The sequence below is a fragment of the Engystomops pustulosus genome, chromosome 6, assembly GCF_040894005.1.
Source record: "Engystomops pustulosus chromosome 6, aEngPut4.maternal, whole genome shotgun sequence".
In the NCBI taxonomy this organism is placed as follows: Eukaryota; Metazoa; Chordata; class Amphibia; order Anura; family Leptodactylidae; genus Engystomops; species Engystomops pustulosus.
In genome coordinates, this window is record NC_092416.1 from 51,323,026 (window position 1) to 51,344,021 (window position 20,996).

At 40.6% G+C, this 20,996-nt stretch overlaps 1 protein-coding gene across 2 annotated transcripts in view; it reads right to left on the bottom strand.

Moving 5' to 3' along the window:
• TMEM240 (transmembrane protein 240) overlaps window positions 1-20,996 on the bottom strand; it is a 62,087-nt gene that overhangs the window by 23,014 nt on the left and 18,077 nt on the right. For both annotated transcript variants that reach the window (XM_072156054.1, XM_072156055.1), the window contains exon 3: window positions 5,718-5,926. In XM_072156054.1, coding sequence (XP_072012155.1) covers window positions 5,718-5,926 — 209 coding nt within the window. The remainder of the gene's footprint in view (window positions 1-5,717; window positions 5,927-20,996) is intronic.

Here is a 20,996-nt window from a genome sequence, read left to right on the forward strand (position 1 = left end):
TTGCTGACAACATAGTGTGTGCCGATTTTAGCGCACACATCAGAATGTCAGCGAGCGGCTGACGTCATGGTGCATGCGAAAGACTGCGCCGACGTTGAGCCAATGCCGTACATCGATGAAAAGAAAAGAACCTGCCAGGGGCGTCAGAAGGTGAGTACACATTTTGTATTTTTATAGACTCCAGTATAAGCCGAGTTAGGGTTTTTCAGCACATTTTTTGTGCTGAAAAACTCTGCATATTCTCGAGTATATACGGCACATACACAGCACATACATACATACATACATACACACATACATACAGTATATACACACATACATACAATAGCATATAGACCCATGTAACATGTACACATCACTTATAGATAAAGCAAATATAAACATACATACAATACCACATATAGAGATACAGCATATACACACCCAATATCACAGATACTGGAGATTTCTGACACTGCAGGCCCTATAGTGGTCTCTATGGCTGCTACCCCTCTAGTTACGCCTCTGACCCTGACCATAAGCTTACCTGTGGTGCCATGTGCCTCCAGTTTACAGGAGTTGGCAGCAAAATTCATTGCCCAATCTATATTGGCTGCGCAGGGGGAACTGCAGCTTGGCTTTAGTACACAAGTACTGGTTTACAATAGACACAGCCACCTGTTATATAGTTTATTATACCCAGAACTGATCTGCGTGTCAGAATCTCCTCATACACCAAGAACTGATTGCGACTACTACCTTTGAACCTCACAGCCTATTATAGCTATTCCTCTGTATATGGCTCTTTGGGCCAGAACAGAAAGCCATTAAAAACACTAGCCCCTGCACTAGGTGGGGGTTAAAGGGGTTGTCCAGAGGTTACGAAAAATTCTGCTTACTTCCAAAAACAGTGGCACAACTGACCATGGTTTGTGCTCCCAACTCATTTGAAATGGGTTGAACTTAGTACTACCCATGTTCAGGAGAGGAGCTATTATTGGAAGAATACAGCCATGTTTTTTACCCTCCGGGCAACCACTTTAAGCATCCTGAAACGTTTATGCACCTGCCTGCTTGCCCTTACTGATAGAATGAATGATAGAAAGCTGCCAGGGATTGGGAAATGACATCCAACAGCATGATCCTTACATTTCCTGACTTCAGCCATTAAGGCAAAAGTCAACAGCCCCCCATGAACATCAGATTCTTGGCCAATTACATACAAATCACAATGTTTGGTTAATACATATCTAACACCTTTTACTGGTTGACTAAAAACCCTCATTATTGGAAGAAATTATTCTGGCGGATAAATCTTTCAACCAACCCCGCAAAAGGGCAACCCCCAGGCTAGCACGCTATCCATCAAGAGCAGGGGTGTAACTAGGAGAGGCCGGGCCCTATAGCAGACTATTGTATAGAGTTACAATCACACAAATTTATACATATATATATATATATATATATATATATATATATATATATATATATATATGTATATATATATATATATATATATATAAAAACATTTATATATATACACATACTTATATACAGCATATAAACACCACACAGCATAAACATACATACAGCATATACAGACATACATACAATACCATATGTAGAAGGATAGGGAAATATTCCAGCACTCCAAGTCTTCTAAAATCATAGCATTTTATTCTTCATATTAAAAGCGTGCAGCCATATCCAGTGTGACCACTGATACACGATCTACGCGTTTTGGACTAAATTGTGGAGTCCTTAGTCATGATCATGACTAAGGACTCCACAATTTAGTCCGAAACGCGTAGATCGTGTATCAGTGGTCACACTGGATATGGCTGCACGCTTTTAATATGAAGAATAAAATGCTATGATTTTAGAAGACTTGGAGTGCTGGAATATTTCCCTATCCTTCTACATGTTCCGGTCGGCCGGCAGGACTGACTGATTCCTTGCACCTAGGGCTGTTTAGAGGAGAAGGTGATCTCCAACATGCTGTCTGCAGTATCGTGAGTGAGCGGATTTTTTTCCCTTTTTGTTTCCCTTTTTCCATTTTTATACAATACCATATACAGACATACAACATATACCAAAAAATTGCACCCTAGCCTGCAACTGAACGGGCGCAGGCTCTATACAGTGTGAAGGGATGCCCCACAAGGGCCGACTGCACAACCCCCTCCCCACCCAACTGGTGCATACATGGAAATTGCGACTAAATCACAGCTTGTATGCCTGTTTTCAGGCATACTGATAAATCTACCCAAAGTCTTTCGTAGGAGGCACAGTCCCAAGATATCCCCTTTAATGTTTACATTTGATCATTACTGGTTTGCATAGGACACAGATATTCGGAGCTACAGCTGCTGGAAGTGCACGGTAAATACACTTTAACTAAACTTTTACAGCTGTCAAACTAAGTCAGTGTCACAGTTGATTCCAGTTACTTTTCAGACATTTGTTGCCTCAAGAAACAAGAAACATCCTGACATCTTCAAGAAACACTTGATGACAAGCCCTCCTGGGCACAGTCTGAAGTAGATTTTGATATGATCATATGAACCGGGCAATCCTTAAGTAATAACATGAAGATACTGGGAATAAAAGATTTTGTTCCTAGATCATTTTCTATAGATGTTTCGTATATTTCAGAGAATGATGCAATGCTGAAACTTCTGTATTTTTACTATGACATTTTAATACATTGTTGACAATCTTGAATATTAAGCAGAACTTCAGTGTATGTGCAATATAGTTTGTTCAGTTAGGAGTTTAGAAATATGCAGTAATTTGACATTTTAGGACAGTTACTAGTACAAAGAATTTTAGTGCAGGTGATAATAGTAAACTAATACTAAGAGTATACTAATATACTCAATTAAGTAAAACAGCTTCTCTGTGTCTTTTTTGCTTCTTCTTTCTCTTATAGTGAGCACTGTACCTGAAGTCCTGTAGGGATAGGGAAAGGTGGGTAAAGATTAACTGTTCCCATACCTAGGGAATATTTATCTTGATAATTCATCTATCTAAGGAGATTACACTATCCAGGGACTGCCTGTAAAGAGTTAAGTCATTAGACAATTTATCGGGCTCCTTTATCTCTCAGATGTCAGTGGATGTAGGACAGAAAGCTGATTTACAAAAACTGCTTAAATAAAGAGGAAAGGCAGAGAAAAAAAGGACACATGAACATATTTCTATAAAATAATGTATTACAAAGTTTACTATTACCATCTGCACAATTCAGTTACGTCATGTTGTTTAAAGTTTAATTGCACATTAAGTTATTTATTAAAAACTAAAAGTGTCATTCTAGAAGGGAAGATCCAGTATATTTAAAGGATCCATTGGTCAAGAAATGTGAGAAACTAATCCATTTTTAGGTTCTACTGGGGATTACTAACCTCATCAGTATGTAGCTGTATGTTGTCCAAACCGTTTCTATTTACCCTAAGTGCTCTGAGCTTAGTGGAACACTGATGGTCATGTATTATAACTATATAGTTGTGCTCGTAGGTATTGATGCCTATAACACAACTCATGAAATTTCACAGAGCCCCAATGGATTAAGGGGGTCTAACTCTTATATGCCTGTTGCACACGGTCAATATAAACCTTTAAATGACTAAACTTTTGGCAGATCCAGCATTGACTTGTACAATTTAGAAAAACTGTACTCAAAATAATTAAGTGATCTACAATATAACACAATGTTCCAAGAGATTATAATCAATACCCTGAAGACATAATAAAAATAGCACCACCAAACACTCTCCTATAAATGCCTTCCTTACCTCCTGCTATATCCCAATGACTACCGATTGAAATGGGACAAGCCATTAGAGTTTTTGAAGCTTAACCATTTTGATGTGTAGTGGCCTGTTTTGTATTACTGTAATATGGTTCATTTAAGTCGTGGCAGCTATATTTGTCCCATTGATTCCATTGACTTTTAGTTGGGTTCAACATGTTTTCGATGGGATAGAGAAATTTAGTCTACGTTATGCCCATCAATGTTAAATTGGTGGGGGTTCAAATCCATGTATTCTCACAGATCAGATATTTAAATGGGCTTCAGATTTTGAATATAAAAGGCAATGCCCTAATATGTTAACAGAAAGCAAGACACTGGGGCACATTTACTTACCTGGTCCTGCATGATCCCCACTTTGCGTTGTCTGACGAAAATGAACTTTACAGTGAGTCACAAAGATCATGCCCCCGGTTTCCTGTATGTCGCTTCCTTGCTCGGGTCCACCGGAGTTAACCTTCCGGTTCCCGGTGTATGTAAGTGCATTGTCTTGCAACACAATTTTAAAGTTAAATCCCGCGCTCAGCCGGCCCCCCCATTTTTGTCCAATGAAAGTCAGCGCGATAGCGTTAAAATCTGAATGCATGCAACACAATCCCCTTCTAAATAGCTGTCACAGCGGCCCAAATCACGAAAATTTCTAAAAGTCAGATGAGTTTTGTGGCGCAGTGGCACTAGCCACCATGCGACCCAAATTAGGGGGCGTTCTGGTGCTCAGTCGGACCATGCGCCAGATTTATCATGCAAAGTCCGAAAGAAGTGTGTCCCATGCCCCATATTAAAGATAGACGAGAAAAAAAGTGGTGCACTCTGTCGGAGCGGTGCAGGGAGTGCCAGACTCATGAAGAACAGGCGCACCCTGCATTATACACAGGCAAGCCACACTTAGTGCAGTTACCATTCTTAGTAAATTTTCCCCACTGTATATCTAGAATTACAGGCCTCTGAGATACAGAATCTGAGTATGTCTGCAAGCTTATAAAAAGTCCTACACAATACTGGCTTTTCTTATGAGATGTTTTAGGTCCTTGTAGTCCCCTTAAAGGGTTTTTCATGAATTTGGGGTAAAAAAAAACACATGCCTATGCCTGATTGCCATGTACCTCCAGTACTTCTGGTTTTCAGGGCCAGAAGTAGTGGGGCAGAGAGTCACAGGATCTGCTTTATCTAAGTCTTCCGCGAACCAGGGGACACTACAAAAAGTCCATTGGTAAATGGAAGTGACATTCCATGTTCCAAGAAGGCTCCTCACTAGTTGAAGCGGGTCCTATGACCCCCTAGATCTTCTGAGTAGGTACAGAACTGAAAAGTGGAAGTACCGGAGTGACTTTTTTCTATTTTTGTGAACCTTATTTACTTGTTTTGGTATTTTCTACATATTGCAGTCAAAACATCATAATAAAAATATAATTATATTAACTAATGTATATAAGCAAACTATACCAATGCTGTTTTCCTGTAGAAGGCCTTGCCACCTTACTTTGCCTTGAATATTTAGGTCACCACGCCTCCCTTCATAGTGGGGGCCACATATTACAATGCGCTACAATCTGCATGCCCTATCTTATTGGTATCAACAAACCCCTTTAATCACTATAGGGCTAGGAAAGAGTTCCTCTTATAGAGACATATTTACAGCCATACATTCATTCTGCTTCTTCTGGAACAGCTCAAGAAGAAAATAATGGACTATGTTCTTGACTGACCCACATATTGAATTCAACGAATACTACCATAAAGCAACTACAATATTATTTAACTAATTGTGAAGGTATATGCAAAATTAATGACTTACTACTGAGGAAATCACATAAACATCAGTTATATAGGTAGCAGTGCCATTGACATGTCAGAGGGTTTCCAGGCTTATCTACATTGGCAATGTCCAGTCAACATAATGGACATGTGTAAGTCGTGTACTTACCATATCGTCTACTGGTCCTCCATGCTCTGACAGCATAATGTAGAACCCCATCCATCCAGACCAAGAACCAGCTTATACAAAATCCTAACAAGAGTCCCAGCATCAGGTCAATCTCCTGCTTAGTTACATTGTCGGTGACAAAGTAATTCTCTGATGAGTCCACCACTGACTGGTCTCCGTCGTATGGGATGACATAGTGAACGTGGTACCTGAAAGAGTGGTTGAGATGACAAAAGCAGTCAGTAGTTAGAACAAGATTGATCGAATGAAGTGTATCTTATTACTTATCGACTTCATTAGGAAAGAAAGATTCAATAGATGTTCCCAATAAAAAAACTTCCTGTTGCGGGATTCAGCAACTTTGGCCTCTACAGTGGCCACTTTGGCTCTATAAGAACGATCATCAGATGTCGACACCTTGTCCTTAAAGTCTATGGGGAACGTTATAAAAATCGATCTTCTATGTTGTGAGAAATCCCAAGTTACCATTCGGCTACTTACCCGATGGAAGACAACACAGAAATGTAGTACAGTAAGAAAACTAGAATGGAGAGAATAAAGGGTACAATATGCAAATAATAACAGATATAAGGATCCAAAACTTTATCAGTAAGTAGGAATGATGTTTGATAGAAGGTTTCTAGGCCACCAATGAAGATTATGACACAAGGAGCCTCCTAAGCACAGGATAAAGAAAATATTCTTAAAAAGATATTCACACTGCCGCAAGGGGGACATATATACAGAAGTTTAGGTAAATCAGCTTTCTATCCTGTATCCACTGACAGCTGAGGCACTGCACCTAATAAAGAGTCTAATTGCTTACCGTATATACTCGAGTATAAGCCGACCCGAGTATAAGCCGAGACCCCTCATTTTACCACCAAAAACTGGGAAAACCTAGTTTTTTATTTTTTACTTGACTCGTGTATAAGCCGAGGTGAGGTTTTTCAGCACATTTTTTGTGCTGAAAAACTCGGCTTATACACGAGTATATACGATAACTCTTAACAGACAGTCCCTGGAAAGTCTAATTACTTCAGACAGTTGACTCATCAAGAGAAATATGCTGTAGGTATGGAAAGAGTTAATCATTAGCCTCCTTATCTGTCTGAAGTCAAGTGGAAGGCTTTCATATACCTGCTCAAAACAGGAGAAAGAAGCAGAAAAGGCCACAGAGAAGCTGATTTACTTAAAGGGGTTTGCCCGTGAAAGAAAATTCTCAATTTTTAATCCCCTAGTAATGTTTACGCAATAAAGATCATTTTTGACCCCTTACTTTGCAATTTTACCCTCCAGTTTTACTCAGTTTTATTGCTGTTTTAGCTCCTATCACTCAGTGATGATCAGTGTAAGATTCCAGAGTGATGGCAGATACTTCATGATTCCTTTGTGCTGTGAGATGCTGTGTGCTGACAATGTGCTTAGATTATCAGGGTACAAGGTTTATCAGGGGACGAGGATCAGAGATATGCAATGGATTTAAGACATAATAACACACTCAGCCTTGCCTTATCAATAAAACAGAAACAGTATTTTGGGTTGCAAGACCTTTTACCAGTGACCATAAGCTTGTTTAACCTATAAAACCCTGTAAATACCTTGCCATTCTTTGATATTTGTAATTTTTTTTCCAAATTTGTCTCGTATTCCCAAAGAAATAGAGAAACTGAAATACATTCCAAAAGTCTCTTTTCTGCAATCCCCATATACCCTTTTTCGTGGAGGCCAAAATAGAGAAATAAGAATTTCAAAAGATCTAAAAGAAAAGCTGCATGTATTTCCCAGGAGATCAGCTATATTCCGGGAGTCTGCTCCCAAACCTGACAGTAAGGAACCTGGAAACTACAGGAGCCCTCCTACACAGCTCCATCTGCAATGAGAGACAAGATAGCACAAAACCAATGGATGTTCCTCAGAAATCAATAATGCATATAAAGCTACGTATAGGACCTGCTGCACAGTTTTTCCATTAACCCTTTCAGGAAGAAAAGAGGATTGCTACATTTCTAGAATTTCTATCCCAATTGTTGCGGGTGCATTGCCAAAAGAAAAAGAAAACCCTGGAACAAACACTCAGTGGTCCTATTCCATAGTCCCCCAGCTACAGCTCCCTTTAGTAGTAGACAGAGCAGGCTCCAGGTTTCAGTAGGCCCCTCGGTCTCAGTGGGCCTCTTGGCAGTGAACTCACATGGCGGCATTAAAAATTCAGAAACTAAAATAGTATCCTGTTCCCTAAAATATTCCCTAGTTTATCATATCAAACAGCCCCTCATGGTTATTTTATATAAAGCCCCCCTCATCCCCTATGGATTTATTAGATACAGTCCTCCTCACCCCCCTGCATTTCTTATGTACAGCCTTATGTGGGACCCCCAACAGGCACTTGTCCGGGCATACCCAGTGCTGGCACCAGCCCTTGTGGTAGACCACTTTTTTAAGTAGAAAATGAGACATTAGTATGAAACCAATAGGGGTGAAGACAGCCAGAGGCCTTCTTCTCTTAGGGGTATTTCCACTTTAGCATCATTCCCTGACTGTAGTGTAAATATGGAATTGGATGTTTTGCCAAAAGTTGGTAGAGCAGCTGCCAAATGGACCTATCTTCACTTGAAAGAGGGGTGTATTACTTTTTGTTTTTGTCACCATGTTTTCCTCTTCTATGCTGTGATGCTACTATCTACATGGCGACTTGATTTATTCCTGTTCATTCCATGAATGATATGGTGAAAGTGTTATGGTATATTATTTCTGCATTGTGACATCACTGTGGGCACAATGCGTGTGCTGTTACTTCCCCATACATATTTCCCAACTATTGTCACATCACCATTATCCAGCTACTATCTAAGGCTGCATTCACACAAACGTATGGAGGGCGTATATACGTCCCCCATACACTGCTATGGGCGCATGGCGCCGTACGGGAGCGTTATGGTGCGGCACCGTACTGTTACATAGCCTGTAGAAATATAGGACATGTCCTATCTTTCGGCTGAATGCGGCGTCGTGCAATGTGTATTTCTATAGAGAGGGGCACGGGTGAGTGGCGCTCATTCCCTCCTCCTCTCCCCGGCACGTGTATTTAGCCTAATACTGAGACATCACTCTTGTGACATCACTCTATACATTTATTTACTATTATAATATCACTGTGTACATTATCCACTATTGTGACATCATGTGCATATTGTATCTGTATGCCGTTTGCATTATTTTACTAGTATAATATCACTTTGTGTACTGTCACACTATTGTGACATCAGAGTGCACCTTACCTGTCCTGTAACACTGCTGTGCGTATTATCCCTCTACTGTGACATAACTATGTGTATTATTCACATAGTTTGACATCACTGTGTGTATTATTCCACTACTGTGACATAGCTGTGTGAATTACCGTATATACTCGAGTATAAGCCGATCCAAGTATAAGCCGAGGCCCCTAATTTTACCACAAAAACCTCGAGTATAAGCCGAGGGTGGGAAATGCATTGGTAACAGCCTCCCCATTATATAGCCTGCCCCATAGTATATAGCCAGCACCTGCCCCGCAGTATATAGTCTGCCAGCCCATATTCCCCAGTATATAGCAAGCCCCCTGCCACAGTATACAGCCAGAAGCGGGGGAAGCCGGAAAGGTGAGTTTTGATATTTTTTTTACTCGAGTATAAGCCGAGTTTGGGTTTTCAGCACATTTTTTGTGCTGAAAAACTAGGCTTATACTCGAGTATATATGGATATCTGTACTGTGACATCACTGTGTGTATTATCTCGGTACTGTGACATCACTGTGTTTATTATCCCTATAATGTGACATAGCAGTCTGAATTATACCTGTACTTTGACATTACTATGTGTATTATCCCTGTACAGTGACATCAGCATGTTTACTATTCCCACAGTGTGACTTCAATGTGTGTATTATCTCTGTACAGTTACATTAGCATATTTTATATTTCCATAGTGTGAAATCAATGTGTTATCCCTGTACTGTGACATCACTGTGTGTGTATTATTCTGTACTATGACATCACTGTGTGTATTATCCCTGTACTGTATCATCACTGTGTGTATTATCCCTGTACTGTGACATCACTGTGTGTATTATCCCTGTACTGTGACATCACTATGTGTATTATCCTGTACTATGACATCACTGTGTGTATTATCCCTGTACTGTGACATCACTGTGTGTATTATCCCTGTACTGTGACACTGTGACATCACTATGTGTATTATCCCTGTACTGTGACATCACTATATGTATTATCTCTGTACTGTGACATCAGTGTGTGTATTATCCCTGTACTGTGACATCACTGTGTGTGTTATCCCTGTACTGTGACATCACTGTGTGTATTGTTCCTGTACTGTGACATCACTGTGTGTAATATCCCTGTACTGTGACATCACTGGGTGTATTATCTCTGTACTGTGACATCACAGTGTGTATTATCCCTGTACTGTGACATCACTGTGTGTATTGTCCCTGTACTGTGACATCACTGTGTGTATTATCTCTTTACTGTGACATCACTGTGTGTATTATCCCTGTACTGTGACATCACTGTGTATTATCCCTGTACTGTGACATCACTGTGTGTATTATCCCTGTACTGTGACATCGCTATGTGTATTATCCCTGTACTGTGACATCACTGTGTATTATCCCTGTACTGTGACATCACTGTGTGTATTATCCCTGTACTGTGACATCCCTATGTGTATTATCTCTGTACTGTGACATCACTGTGTGTATTATCCCTGTACTGTAACATCACTGTGTGTATTATCCCTGTACTGTGACATCACTGTGTATTATTTCTGTACTGTGACATCACTGTGTGTATTATCCCTGTACTGTGACATCGCTATGTGTACTATCCCTGTACTGTGACATCGCTATGTCTATTATCCCTGTACTGTGACATCACTATGTGTATTATTTCTGTACTGTGACATCACTGTGTGTATTATCTATGAGCTGTGACATCACTGTGTGTAGCATCATTGTACTGTGACATCACTGTGTGTGTTATCCCTGTACTGTGACATCACTGTGTGTATTGTCCCTGTACTGTGACATCACTGTGTGTATTGTCCCTGTACTGTGACATCACAGTGTGTATTATCTCTTTACTGTGACATCACTGTGTGTATTATCCCTGTACTGTGACATCACTGGGTGTATTATCTCTGTACTGTGACATCACAGTGTGTATTATCCCTGTACTGTGACATCACTGTGTGTATTGTCCCTGTACTGTGACATCACAGTGTGTATTATCTCTTTACTGTGACATCACTGTGTGTATTATCCCTGTACTGTGACATCACTGTGTATTATCCCTGTACTGTGACATTACTGTGTGTATTATCCCTGTACTGTGACATCGCTATGTGTATTATCCCTGTACTGTGACATCACTATGTATATTATTCCTGTACTGTGACATCACTATGTGTATTATTTCTGTACTGTGACATCACTGTGTATTATCCCTGTACTGTGACATCACTGTGTGTATTATCCCTGTACTGTGACATCACTATGTGTATTATCTCTGTACTGTGACATCACTGTGTGTATTATCCCTGTACTGTAACATCACTGTGTGTATTATCCCTGTACTGTGACATCACTGTGTATTATTTCTGTACTGTGACATCACTGTGTGTATTATCCCTGTACTGTGACATCGCTATGTGTACTATCCCTGTACTGTGACATCGCTATGTCTATTATCCCTGTACTGTGACATCACTATGTGTATTATTTCTGTACTGTGACATCACTGTGTGTATTATCTATGAGCTGTGACATCACTGTGTGTAGCATCATTGTACTGTGACATCACTGTGTGTAGCATCATTGTACTGTGACATCGCTATGTCTATTATCCCTGTACTGTGACATCACTATGTGTATTATTTCTGTACTGTGACATCACTGTGTGTATTATCTATGAGCTGTGACATCACTGTGTGTAGCATCATTGTACTGTGACATCACTGTGTGTGTTATTCCTGTACTGTGACATCACTGTGTGTATTGTCCCTGTACTGTGACATCACTGTGTGTATTATCCCTGTACTGTGACATCACTGGGTGTATTATCTCTGTACTGTGACATCACAGTGTGTATTATCCCTGTACTGTGACATCACTGTGTGTATTGTCCCTGTACTGTGACATCACTGTGTATTATCCCTGTACTGTGACATCACTGTGTGTATTATCCCTGTACTGTGACATCGCTATGTGTATTATCCCTGTACTGTGACATCACTATGTATATTATTCCTGTACTGTGACATCACTATGTGTATTATTTCTGTACTGTGACATCACTGTGTATTATCCCTGTACTGTGACATCACTGTGTGTATTATCCCTGTACTGTGACATCACTATGTGTATTATCTCTGTACTGTGACATCACTGTGTGTATTATCCCTGTACTGTAACATCACTGTGTGTATTATCCCTGTACTGTGACATCACTGTTTATTATTTCTGTACTGTGACATCACTGTGTGTATTATCCCTGTACTGTGACATCACTATGTGTACTATCCCTGTACTGTGACATCGCTATGTCTATTATCCCTGTACTGTGACATCACTATGTGTATTATTTCTGTACTGTGACATCACTGTGTGTATTATCTATGAGCTGTGACATCACTGTGTGTAGCATCATTGTACTGTGACATCACTGTGTGTAGCATCATTGTACTGTGACATCGCTATGTCTATTATCCCTGTACTGTGACATCACTATGTGTATTATTTCTGTACTGTGACATCACTGTGTGTATTATCTATGAGCTGTGACATCACTGTGTGTAGCATCATTGTACTGTGACATCACTGTGTGTGTTATTCCTGTACTGTGACATCACTGTGTGTATTGTCCCTGTACTGTGACATCACTGTGTGTATTATCCCTGTACTGTGACATCACTGAGTGTATTATCTCTGTACTGTGACATCACAGTGTGTATTATCCCTGTACTGTGACATCACTGTGTGTATTGTCCCTGTACTGTGACATCACAGTGTGTATTATCTCTTTACTGTGACATCACTGTGTGTATTATCCCTGTACTGTGACATCACTGTGTATTATCCCTGTACTGTGACATCACTGTGTGTATTATCCCTGTACTGTGACATCGCTATGTGTATTATCCCTGTACTGTGACATCACTATGTATATTATTCCTGTACTGTGACATCACTATGTGTATTATTTCTGTACTGTGACATCACTGTGTATTATCCCTGTACTGTGACATTACTGTGTGTATTATCCCTGTACTGTGACATCACTATGTGTATTATCTCTGTACTGTGACATCACTGTGTGTATTATCCCTGTACTGTAACATCACTGTGTATATTATCCCTGTACTGTGACATCACTGTGTATTATTTCTGTACTGTGACATCACTGTGTGTATTATCCCTGTACTGTGACATCGCTATGTGTACTATCCCTGTACTGTGACATCGCTATGTCTATTATCCCTGTACTGTGACATCACTATGTGTATTATTTCTGTACTGTGACATCACTGTGTGTATTATCTATGAGCTGTGACATCACTGTGTGTAGCATCATTGTACTGTGACATCACTGTGTGTAGCATCATTGTACTGTGACATCACTGTGTGTATTATCCCTGTACTGTGACATCGCTATGTGTATTATCCCTGTACTGTGACATTACTATGTGTATTATTTCTGTACTGTGACATCCCTAGTTATTATAAAGCGAGGCCCTGTTTTATTATGAGACCCCATGGTAACGGGTGACAAGTCGTGCATTATCCAGGCTAAGGACAGCACTGACCTCACTAGTGACAGTCTAGTTTTTTGCTGGATTGCCCTTTAAGAAAGCCTTGTGTGACAAATGCTTCATGGCCTGAATGTTGAGCTGGTGCTGTGATCTGGAGGAATATTTCTATGGGGAATCTCTGTGCTTCCTTTGCAGTCAGTCTTGTCGTGTCTCTCTGCAGTTGCTCAGCAGGGGATTGATGGGAGCGAGTGCTGCATCCATGGCTGCAACCTCATCGCCACAATGCAGCAGCACAGCACAGGTAGCTCCGGCTATGCGGATAGCAGCGATCCGGCTGTCAATCACACAAGGATTAGTATTGGGTCTTGGCAGAAATGCTGGAAACATACAAATGTTTTCTGTAAACAAAGAGCTGCACGGCTGAGCACATCCTGGAGCAGACGCCATCTAGAAATTAGCTAATGTGACACACCTGCACAGGCACAAGCCGTGGCTTAACTAGAGACTAGAACACACAGCGGGGAGACGGAGATGTTACACCGGCAAAGGCTCCTCCAAGTAGTGGAAGCAGGTGTTCAATATAGATCCTGGTGTGAATGCTCCTTCTCCTATATATAAGATGTGCTCCAGTAACTGCAAGTACCATCCATAGATTAAGAAATAACAGGTAACCTCATATACATATATATATACCTGTACTCTGGGTTTCTTCCTAATAAACAAAGTTTAACTAAACCTACACTAAAAATAGAAAGCGTCAGGGAAGGCTTTTATTATAGGGATCTAATATCACATTGACGCTATTGAAGTCTACGCCACACATTATGAGATGTCCGTCATGGAACCTCCGGGTGGCCCCTTCAGGAGTTCCGGAAGAGTAGGAAAATACCTTCATATCTATGTAATCACACGGAGGACCAAGTCCTTTTTCGTTTTTGCGTCTTTATTTTTCACTCCCCACCTTCAAAAATCTATAACTTTTTTATTTTTCCATGTAAAGAGCTCTGTGACAGCTTGTTTTCTGCGTAACAAATTGCACTTCATAGTGATGGTATTTAATATTCTGCGCCATGTACTGGGAAGCGGGAAAAAATTCTAAATGCAGTGAAAATGATGAAAAAACGCATTTGCGCCATTTCTTGTGAGCTTGGATTTTACGGCTTTCACTGTGCGCCACTAATGACAGGTCTACTTCATTCTTTGGTTCAGTACGATCACTGAGATAACAAATGTGTATAGGTTTTATAATGTTTTCATACGTGTACAAAAATAAAAAAAAAATCTTCATTTTCCATTCTTCTGGCGGTAATAACTTTTTCATACTTTGGTGTACAGAGCTGTGGGTGGTGTCATTTTTGCGACTTTTGATGAAGTTTTTATTGCTTCTATTTTGCTTCTATCACTTTTTACAAATTTTTTTTTTAATTTTTCAAAATGGCAAAAAAATGCCATTTGCGACTTGGGCCGCTATTTTCCGTTACAGTGTGTGAGACACTGAAGGGGTAAACTGTGGATGGGAGGTATGTTTCCCCTGGGTTTTCCTACTATGCAAGGCCCTAATGCTGAGGTGGTGGGAGCAGCCTAATCAGCCTGCATAAAGCTGCTGAGCAGAGCTGAGAGTGTGGTCTCTCTGAAAGGAGGCTGGAGAGTGCACAGCCCTGACCTCTGTGCCTGGAACTGCGAAATCTTTTGTGTTAGTGGTGAGGTAGAGAAACTCTGTTTAGTTAGCGCCCAGACGGGTAGGATTTTGTTTATGTTTTATGCCTGTATGTGAAGGCTGTTTTATTTTGTACCTGCTCCTGGAATAAACGCAGGCGAGACCTGTTTTGGACTAAACTTTGGTGTCACTGTCTTGGACGGCATTACGAATTACGGAGATACCTAATGTGTTTATGATTTTTACTGTTTTTATATATTTATAAGACTTCTAGGGAAAGGGGGGTGATTTGCATTTTAGGTTTTTTTAATATAATTTTTTTTAAACTTTTTTTGATTTTTTACTATTTTTCTGAACCCCTAGGGTACTTTAACCCTAGGTTGTCTGATTGATCCTACCATTTACTGCCAAACTACAGTATAGCAGTATTGAGGATTTTGCACATCATCTATTACAATGTGCAAATCACACATTGTAATCGCCTAAAGCATGATAGCCTCGGATCTTTGTGTGACCTGAGGCTGTCATGGAAACGGACCCCCACTCCCCGACGACATCACGGGGATCTACGATCGGAGCCAAGATTGTGACACCCACGCACCGCTGGCTTGTTAATGCCACCAGCAGCTTTGTCGGCGGCAATCAAAGGGTTATCACCCGCGATCGGTGCTTGCACCGATCGCTGGTGTTAGAGACGGGTGTTTGCTTCATTGTGAAGCAAACGCCCGGTGAGTATGAAGAGGGCTCAGCCCGTGATTGCATAGTGTTAGGATGAATGCATACTGCTGGTTACCTGAACTAGTCTACGATTCCTGGCTGCACTATACTATAGGTAATAGAACCCCAACATCCATCATCTAAACAATTCCACCCCCTCCATGACTGAACCATATGGCTAGATGAGATTATGGACTTAAACACTTTTTACTCCATGATCAATACAGAACATGTGATATGTACTATATGTGTATACTTTATATTTTAGTTTTAGCCTACATTTTTGAGGTATAACTGTGGTTTTCTTCTTCCAAAGACCCCAAAGAGACTTTTCTATTGCCATGAAGGGGCCTCTACCTGGTGATTTGTGGTTTAGGAGCAATACATAGTCCAGAATACTGATGTCATCTGTATCTTCTAAGACAGTGGTTCTCAACCTTTCTAATGCTGTGACCCCACAATACAGTTCCTCATGCTGTGGTGACCCCAAACCATGCAACTCGCAGTAAAAACACAGTAAAATTGCGGCTCTGATGGCTTTAGGCGACCCCCGGTTTTGGTCGTCGACCCCAGCTGGGGTCCCGACCCACAGGTTGAGAACCACTGTTCTAAGAGATAGGATCAAAACCATGCCTGGGCTATGGCAGAGTGCTATCCTCAGAGAGGACAGTGCTACAGAAGCTAATACATAATGTAATTGTAAAGGGACAGACAGTCCCAAAGCTGCATAGTAGTCATGCTACTTATAGATAACAGAATAAACATGAGACCGGCAATGAGAGCTTTTAACTAAATCTGAAAATACACCCAATATACGGGACCTATACTTAACATGAATATTTTAGTGAAACTCACCAAATTTATGTTTATTTAAAGGGAGTCTACAATCTCCACTATGTGTTGTAATCTACTGGCAGCATGTTGTAGAGAAATACAAAGGGATTTCCTTGATATCTATATTATTTCTGTCCATTATGATATTTCCAAGATATTCCCATTTTAATCAGTATGCTAATGAGGCAGTTGGTGCACCAGATTGTATCCTCAACAACCCAATCACTTCTATTCTTACCTAAATCACTTCCCCTTCTTCCATTAATGTCCTATACTTCCCGCAAGATAAATCTTCTGTTTATCTGACAAAGAAGGTAGTGGTCCAGGCAGGAATAGCAGTGCTCCAGAGGCTGAGGACACAATCTGGGGGCACCAACTGCCTCATTAATATATGGACTGAAATGGGAATTTCTCAGAAATGGCACAAGGGACAGAAATAGTATTTTCAAAATTATAGTACATTTCACTTTAACCTGTTGCCACACATTGTAATGTCTGAGGGGGTGGTAGACTCTGTTTAACTAGGCTTGGGATAGGTATCTACTAACTAGAATGTGCTGCAAATTTTACTTTTTTTAATAATTAAACATGTAAAGCAGAGAGAAGGTAAAGTTGCAGTATAATTTCAACTCTTATACACTAAAATTCTGGAATATTCTAAGATGGCACTTGGATATGACCCATATAACTATCCAGCACTGACTGCCACAAAGTATAGATCACATCTGAGTTCTGTAATTATAACATCAGGTTTGCAAGCACAATCGTGTTAAATGCCAAGCTATAATCAATACTCCACCTCCTAGATTAAGAAGCTCATGATGCTGCAATGCCATCTGCCTAGCCACGTGACCAAAGGCATCTTCAGTTCTTCTCTAGGGATCAAAAGCAGGGAAGTGTCCAGTCCATGTCCAGCCATTTATCCATTTTACATGCAGCTACAGTACAATGACATTGCAAAGGTGACTCAGTTCCAAGATGATTGCTGTAGCTAATAACTGTGATTGCTGTGGCTGCAGCGGGCACATGCCCTGAATGGCACATCATAGCAAAATGACAAGCTTCTGGATATAGGCAGCTTTGTCATGGCCCAGATACACCCAACCCCTTTTCTGTACTAACCAATGAGTTCTACCATTTGTACACATGGCTTAGCATTACAGCCTTGCAGTGCTGAGAATCTGAGTTTAAGTCCCAGGGTCAACATCTGGAAAGAGTTTGTATGCTCTCTCCGTGTTTACTTGGGTTTCCTCCGGGTCCTCTGGTTTTCCCCCCACTCCAAAACATACTGGAAGGTTGATTAGATTGTGAGCCCCATTGGGGACAGGGACTGATTTGGCAAGCTCTGTGTAGCACTGCGGAATCTGTGTGCGCTATATACATAAATTATTATTATTTAATTACACTAAGAACAGAAATACTCATTAGAACTGGGGCCTGGGTAGTAGTGACCACAGATGGTCATGGCAACACAGACATTGGGGGTCATTTATTAAGGGCCCGATTCGCGTTTTCCCGACGTGTTACCCGAATATTTCCGTTTTGCGCCGCTTGTACTTAAATTGCCCCGGGATTTTGGCGCACGCGATCGGATTGTGGCGCATCGGCGCTGGCATGCGCGCGACGGAAATCGGGGGGCGTGGCCGAACGAAAACCCGACGTATTCGGAAAAACCGCCGCATTTAAAAACCGAAAATGTGTCGCATAAGGACCGCTTACCTTCACCTGGTCCAGCTCGGTGCATTCCGGCGCGATGAGTTTACTTTCAGCGCAGCAGCGCCACCTGGTGGACGGCGGAAGAACTACCTTATTAAATCCCGGCCGGACCCGAATCCAGAGCGGAGAAGCCGCCGCTGGAACGCGAATGGACCGGGTAAGTAAATTTGCCCCATTATCTACTCCCTGTACTGGGTATGGGATCGACAACAAATCATTTTATGGCTGTACTCTTCTCTCCTAACATAAAATTAAAACTTCTCAGAAACAGAAAAAACGTAAGCGTTAGAGCAGAATGTTAATGTAAAAACTCTAAAACCAAATGGGGTTGCCTCTGATGAGATAGTTTGATAGGATTGTCCGGTAACTCTATTCAAGGTGCAGCAACAGTTCCCATCAGCTGGACGCCCTAGTCCTGCTCCCGCTCATAGGGTCTCTTAAAACATTACATTACATGTCTCCCATTAAGATGAATGGCTTCATACAAGGATGGTTGGAGACCCTGGGGAACTCCTCTATGACATACATAATAGGATTCATGGATCGGCTTTCTCTTAATGAGACAGTCCCTTGATGGTATTTTGTAGAGACTCTCACAGCTCTCACAGGGTCCCAATCCAATGCATATGTATAGACAAGGATCCAACACCAAGGATATATGGATGCTCAATAAATATTTTCTTATTCAACAACAATGCAGTAATATTACAGTTTTGGGTAATCCGCCCTTTATCAGATGATAGTTGTTGGGTTGAAAATAAACCAAAGGAGTGTTCAACGTTATAGTCAAGGTCTTAGAGGGCTGCGGGGATTGTGGCCGAAGGACGGATTGACTGAAACATCATTATTGCTGAATTCTTGATGTATAATAAGAAGTTTATTGAATACTTATATATCCTGTGTTCTGGATCCTTGTCTCTACAACCATATGACAGTAGTCTAAGGGTCTATAAAGTTACTGTGTTCACCTCAGCCGTGAAGTACCAGCTTCCCCTCGAAGCTCAATTGCCCTTTAAATATTTCCTTTAAATCTTCATTCCATAGATAGAAATGATATAGCAGTCAATAAAGTCCCTTCAGTAAACCTTGCCATCAAAGGTTATGTCAATTACTACACAATTAGTAGACAGATAGACATGACTTAGATAAAAAGAACGTAAAAGGAGGCCCAATGCTCCTCCGTTCACATTCCTGCAGCTGTAACTAGGTCATTTATTATTACAATAAGAGATTTAGAGCTTTTCTTCAGTAGCTTTTAGTAGCTCCCCCTAGTGGTGGCAGTGGGCAGTCAATTCTTTCAGGTGTGAGTTTACGTAGGGTTTTGTGTTGCCATTTGCCCCGTGTAAATAGATATGAAATTGATTGCTTGATTGATAAATAGATATATATGATATGGATTGATAGACACATAGATATTAGATATAGATAGATAGCAATATAGATAGATAGATAGATAGATAGATAGATAGATAGATAGCTCAGCCTAGAGATGCCAATTGACCAAATTCCCAGCTCTAAATATGTCAGAAAAGATCTCTGATTAACATACTTAACCTATATTATGTATATGGATATGAAATACATGGAAAGACCAGCTATTTGTAGAGGTCCTGACAATATTAAAGGTCAATATGTCAATATTGTAAGTCTTTGTTTGTGAATATTTCACATATGAACAATTTTTTGCTAATTTTGAAGATTAATCTGGCACGTGGCCACTTGTCTGTCTGGCTCATTCATTCCCAGTGACCTTGAAGTATACTCCAGAATGGCTTTTTATATCTTGGAGATAGTCATAATGCCCAGCAATGCTAATGAAATAGATCAATGTGAGCAGAAACCTGCACAGCTTTCAGACATCTATTGATCTGATATTTAAATACTATAAAGCTTCTACTTGCTTTTAATGTATATTTTTCCCTGGAGATCAGGCTGTGTTTGTGGCTGAACCCTCTAACCTCATGAATGTATCTACTAGATTCACTATTAAAAGAAACAATGACTTGGTGGTTAAACCCCTCAGAAACATAAAGACATAAAACACCATCTGGAACCAAGAGGTTAATTCCTTGGGGCCAAATAATTCTGGAAGATAACACTGAAAATAAATGAACAAAACATGTGCTGGATTTACAGCGATGTGGTACAGCAAAGGGGTTGTCTCAGTAAAGCCATTTAGATACCCACATGATATGTATATATACATATTATACAGGTGGGTCACTTTATTGCGGCTCACACTTCTCTATTATCCATATCCATATAAAACATATTGGTCTATTCAGATTTGTGGTCATAATGTAATACTACATTTTACCAGTAGTGGTCACTGCAGGGTAAATGTTTCTGAAGAATATGAATGGAGGTGGCAAGGATGTGTGACTCCAACTCTTTGACCTTGGGACCCGCATGTTTGTGATTAGAGGAGAGGGAGATTGTTGGACCCATACCAACCCCAGTACTACCAAGGCTCCTGCTGTTAAATTTCGAGAATAGAGATGAAAAAATATTTGTGTCAACCTACAAGACACATTTTAAAATTCTGC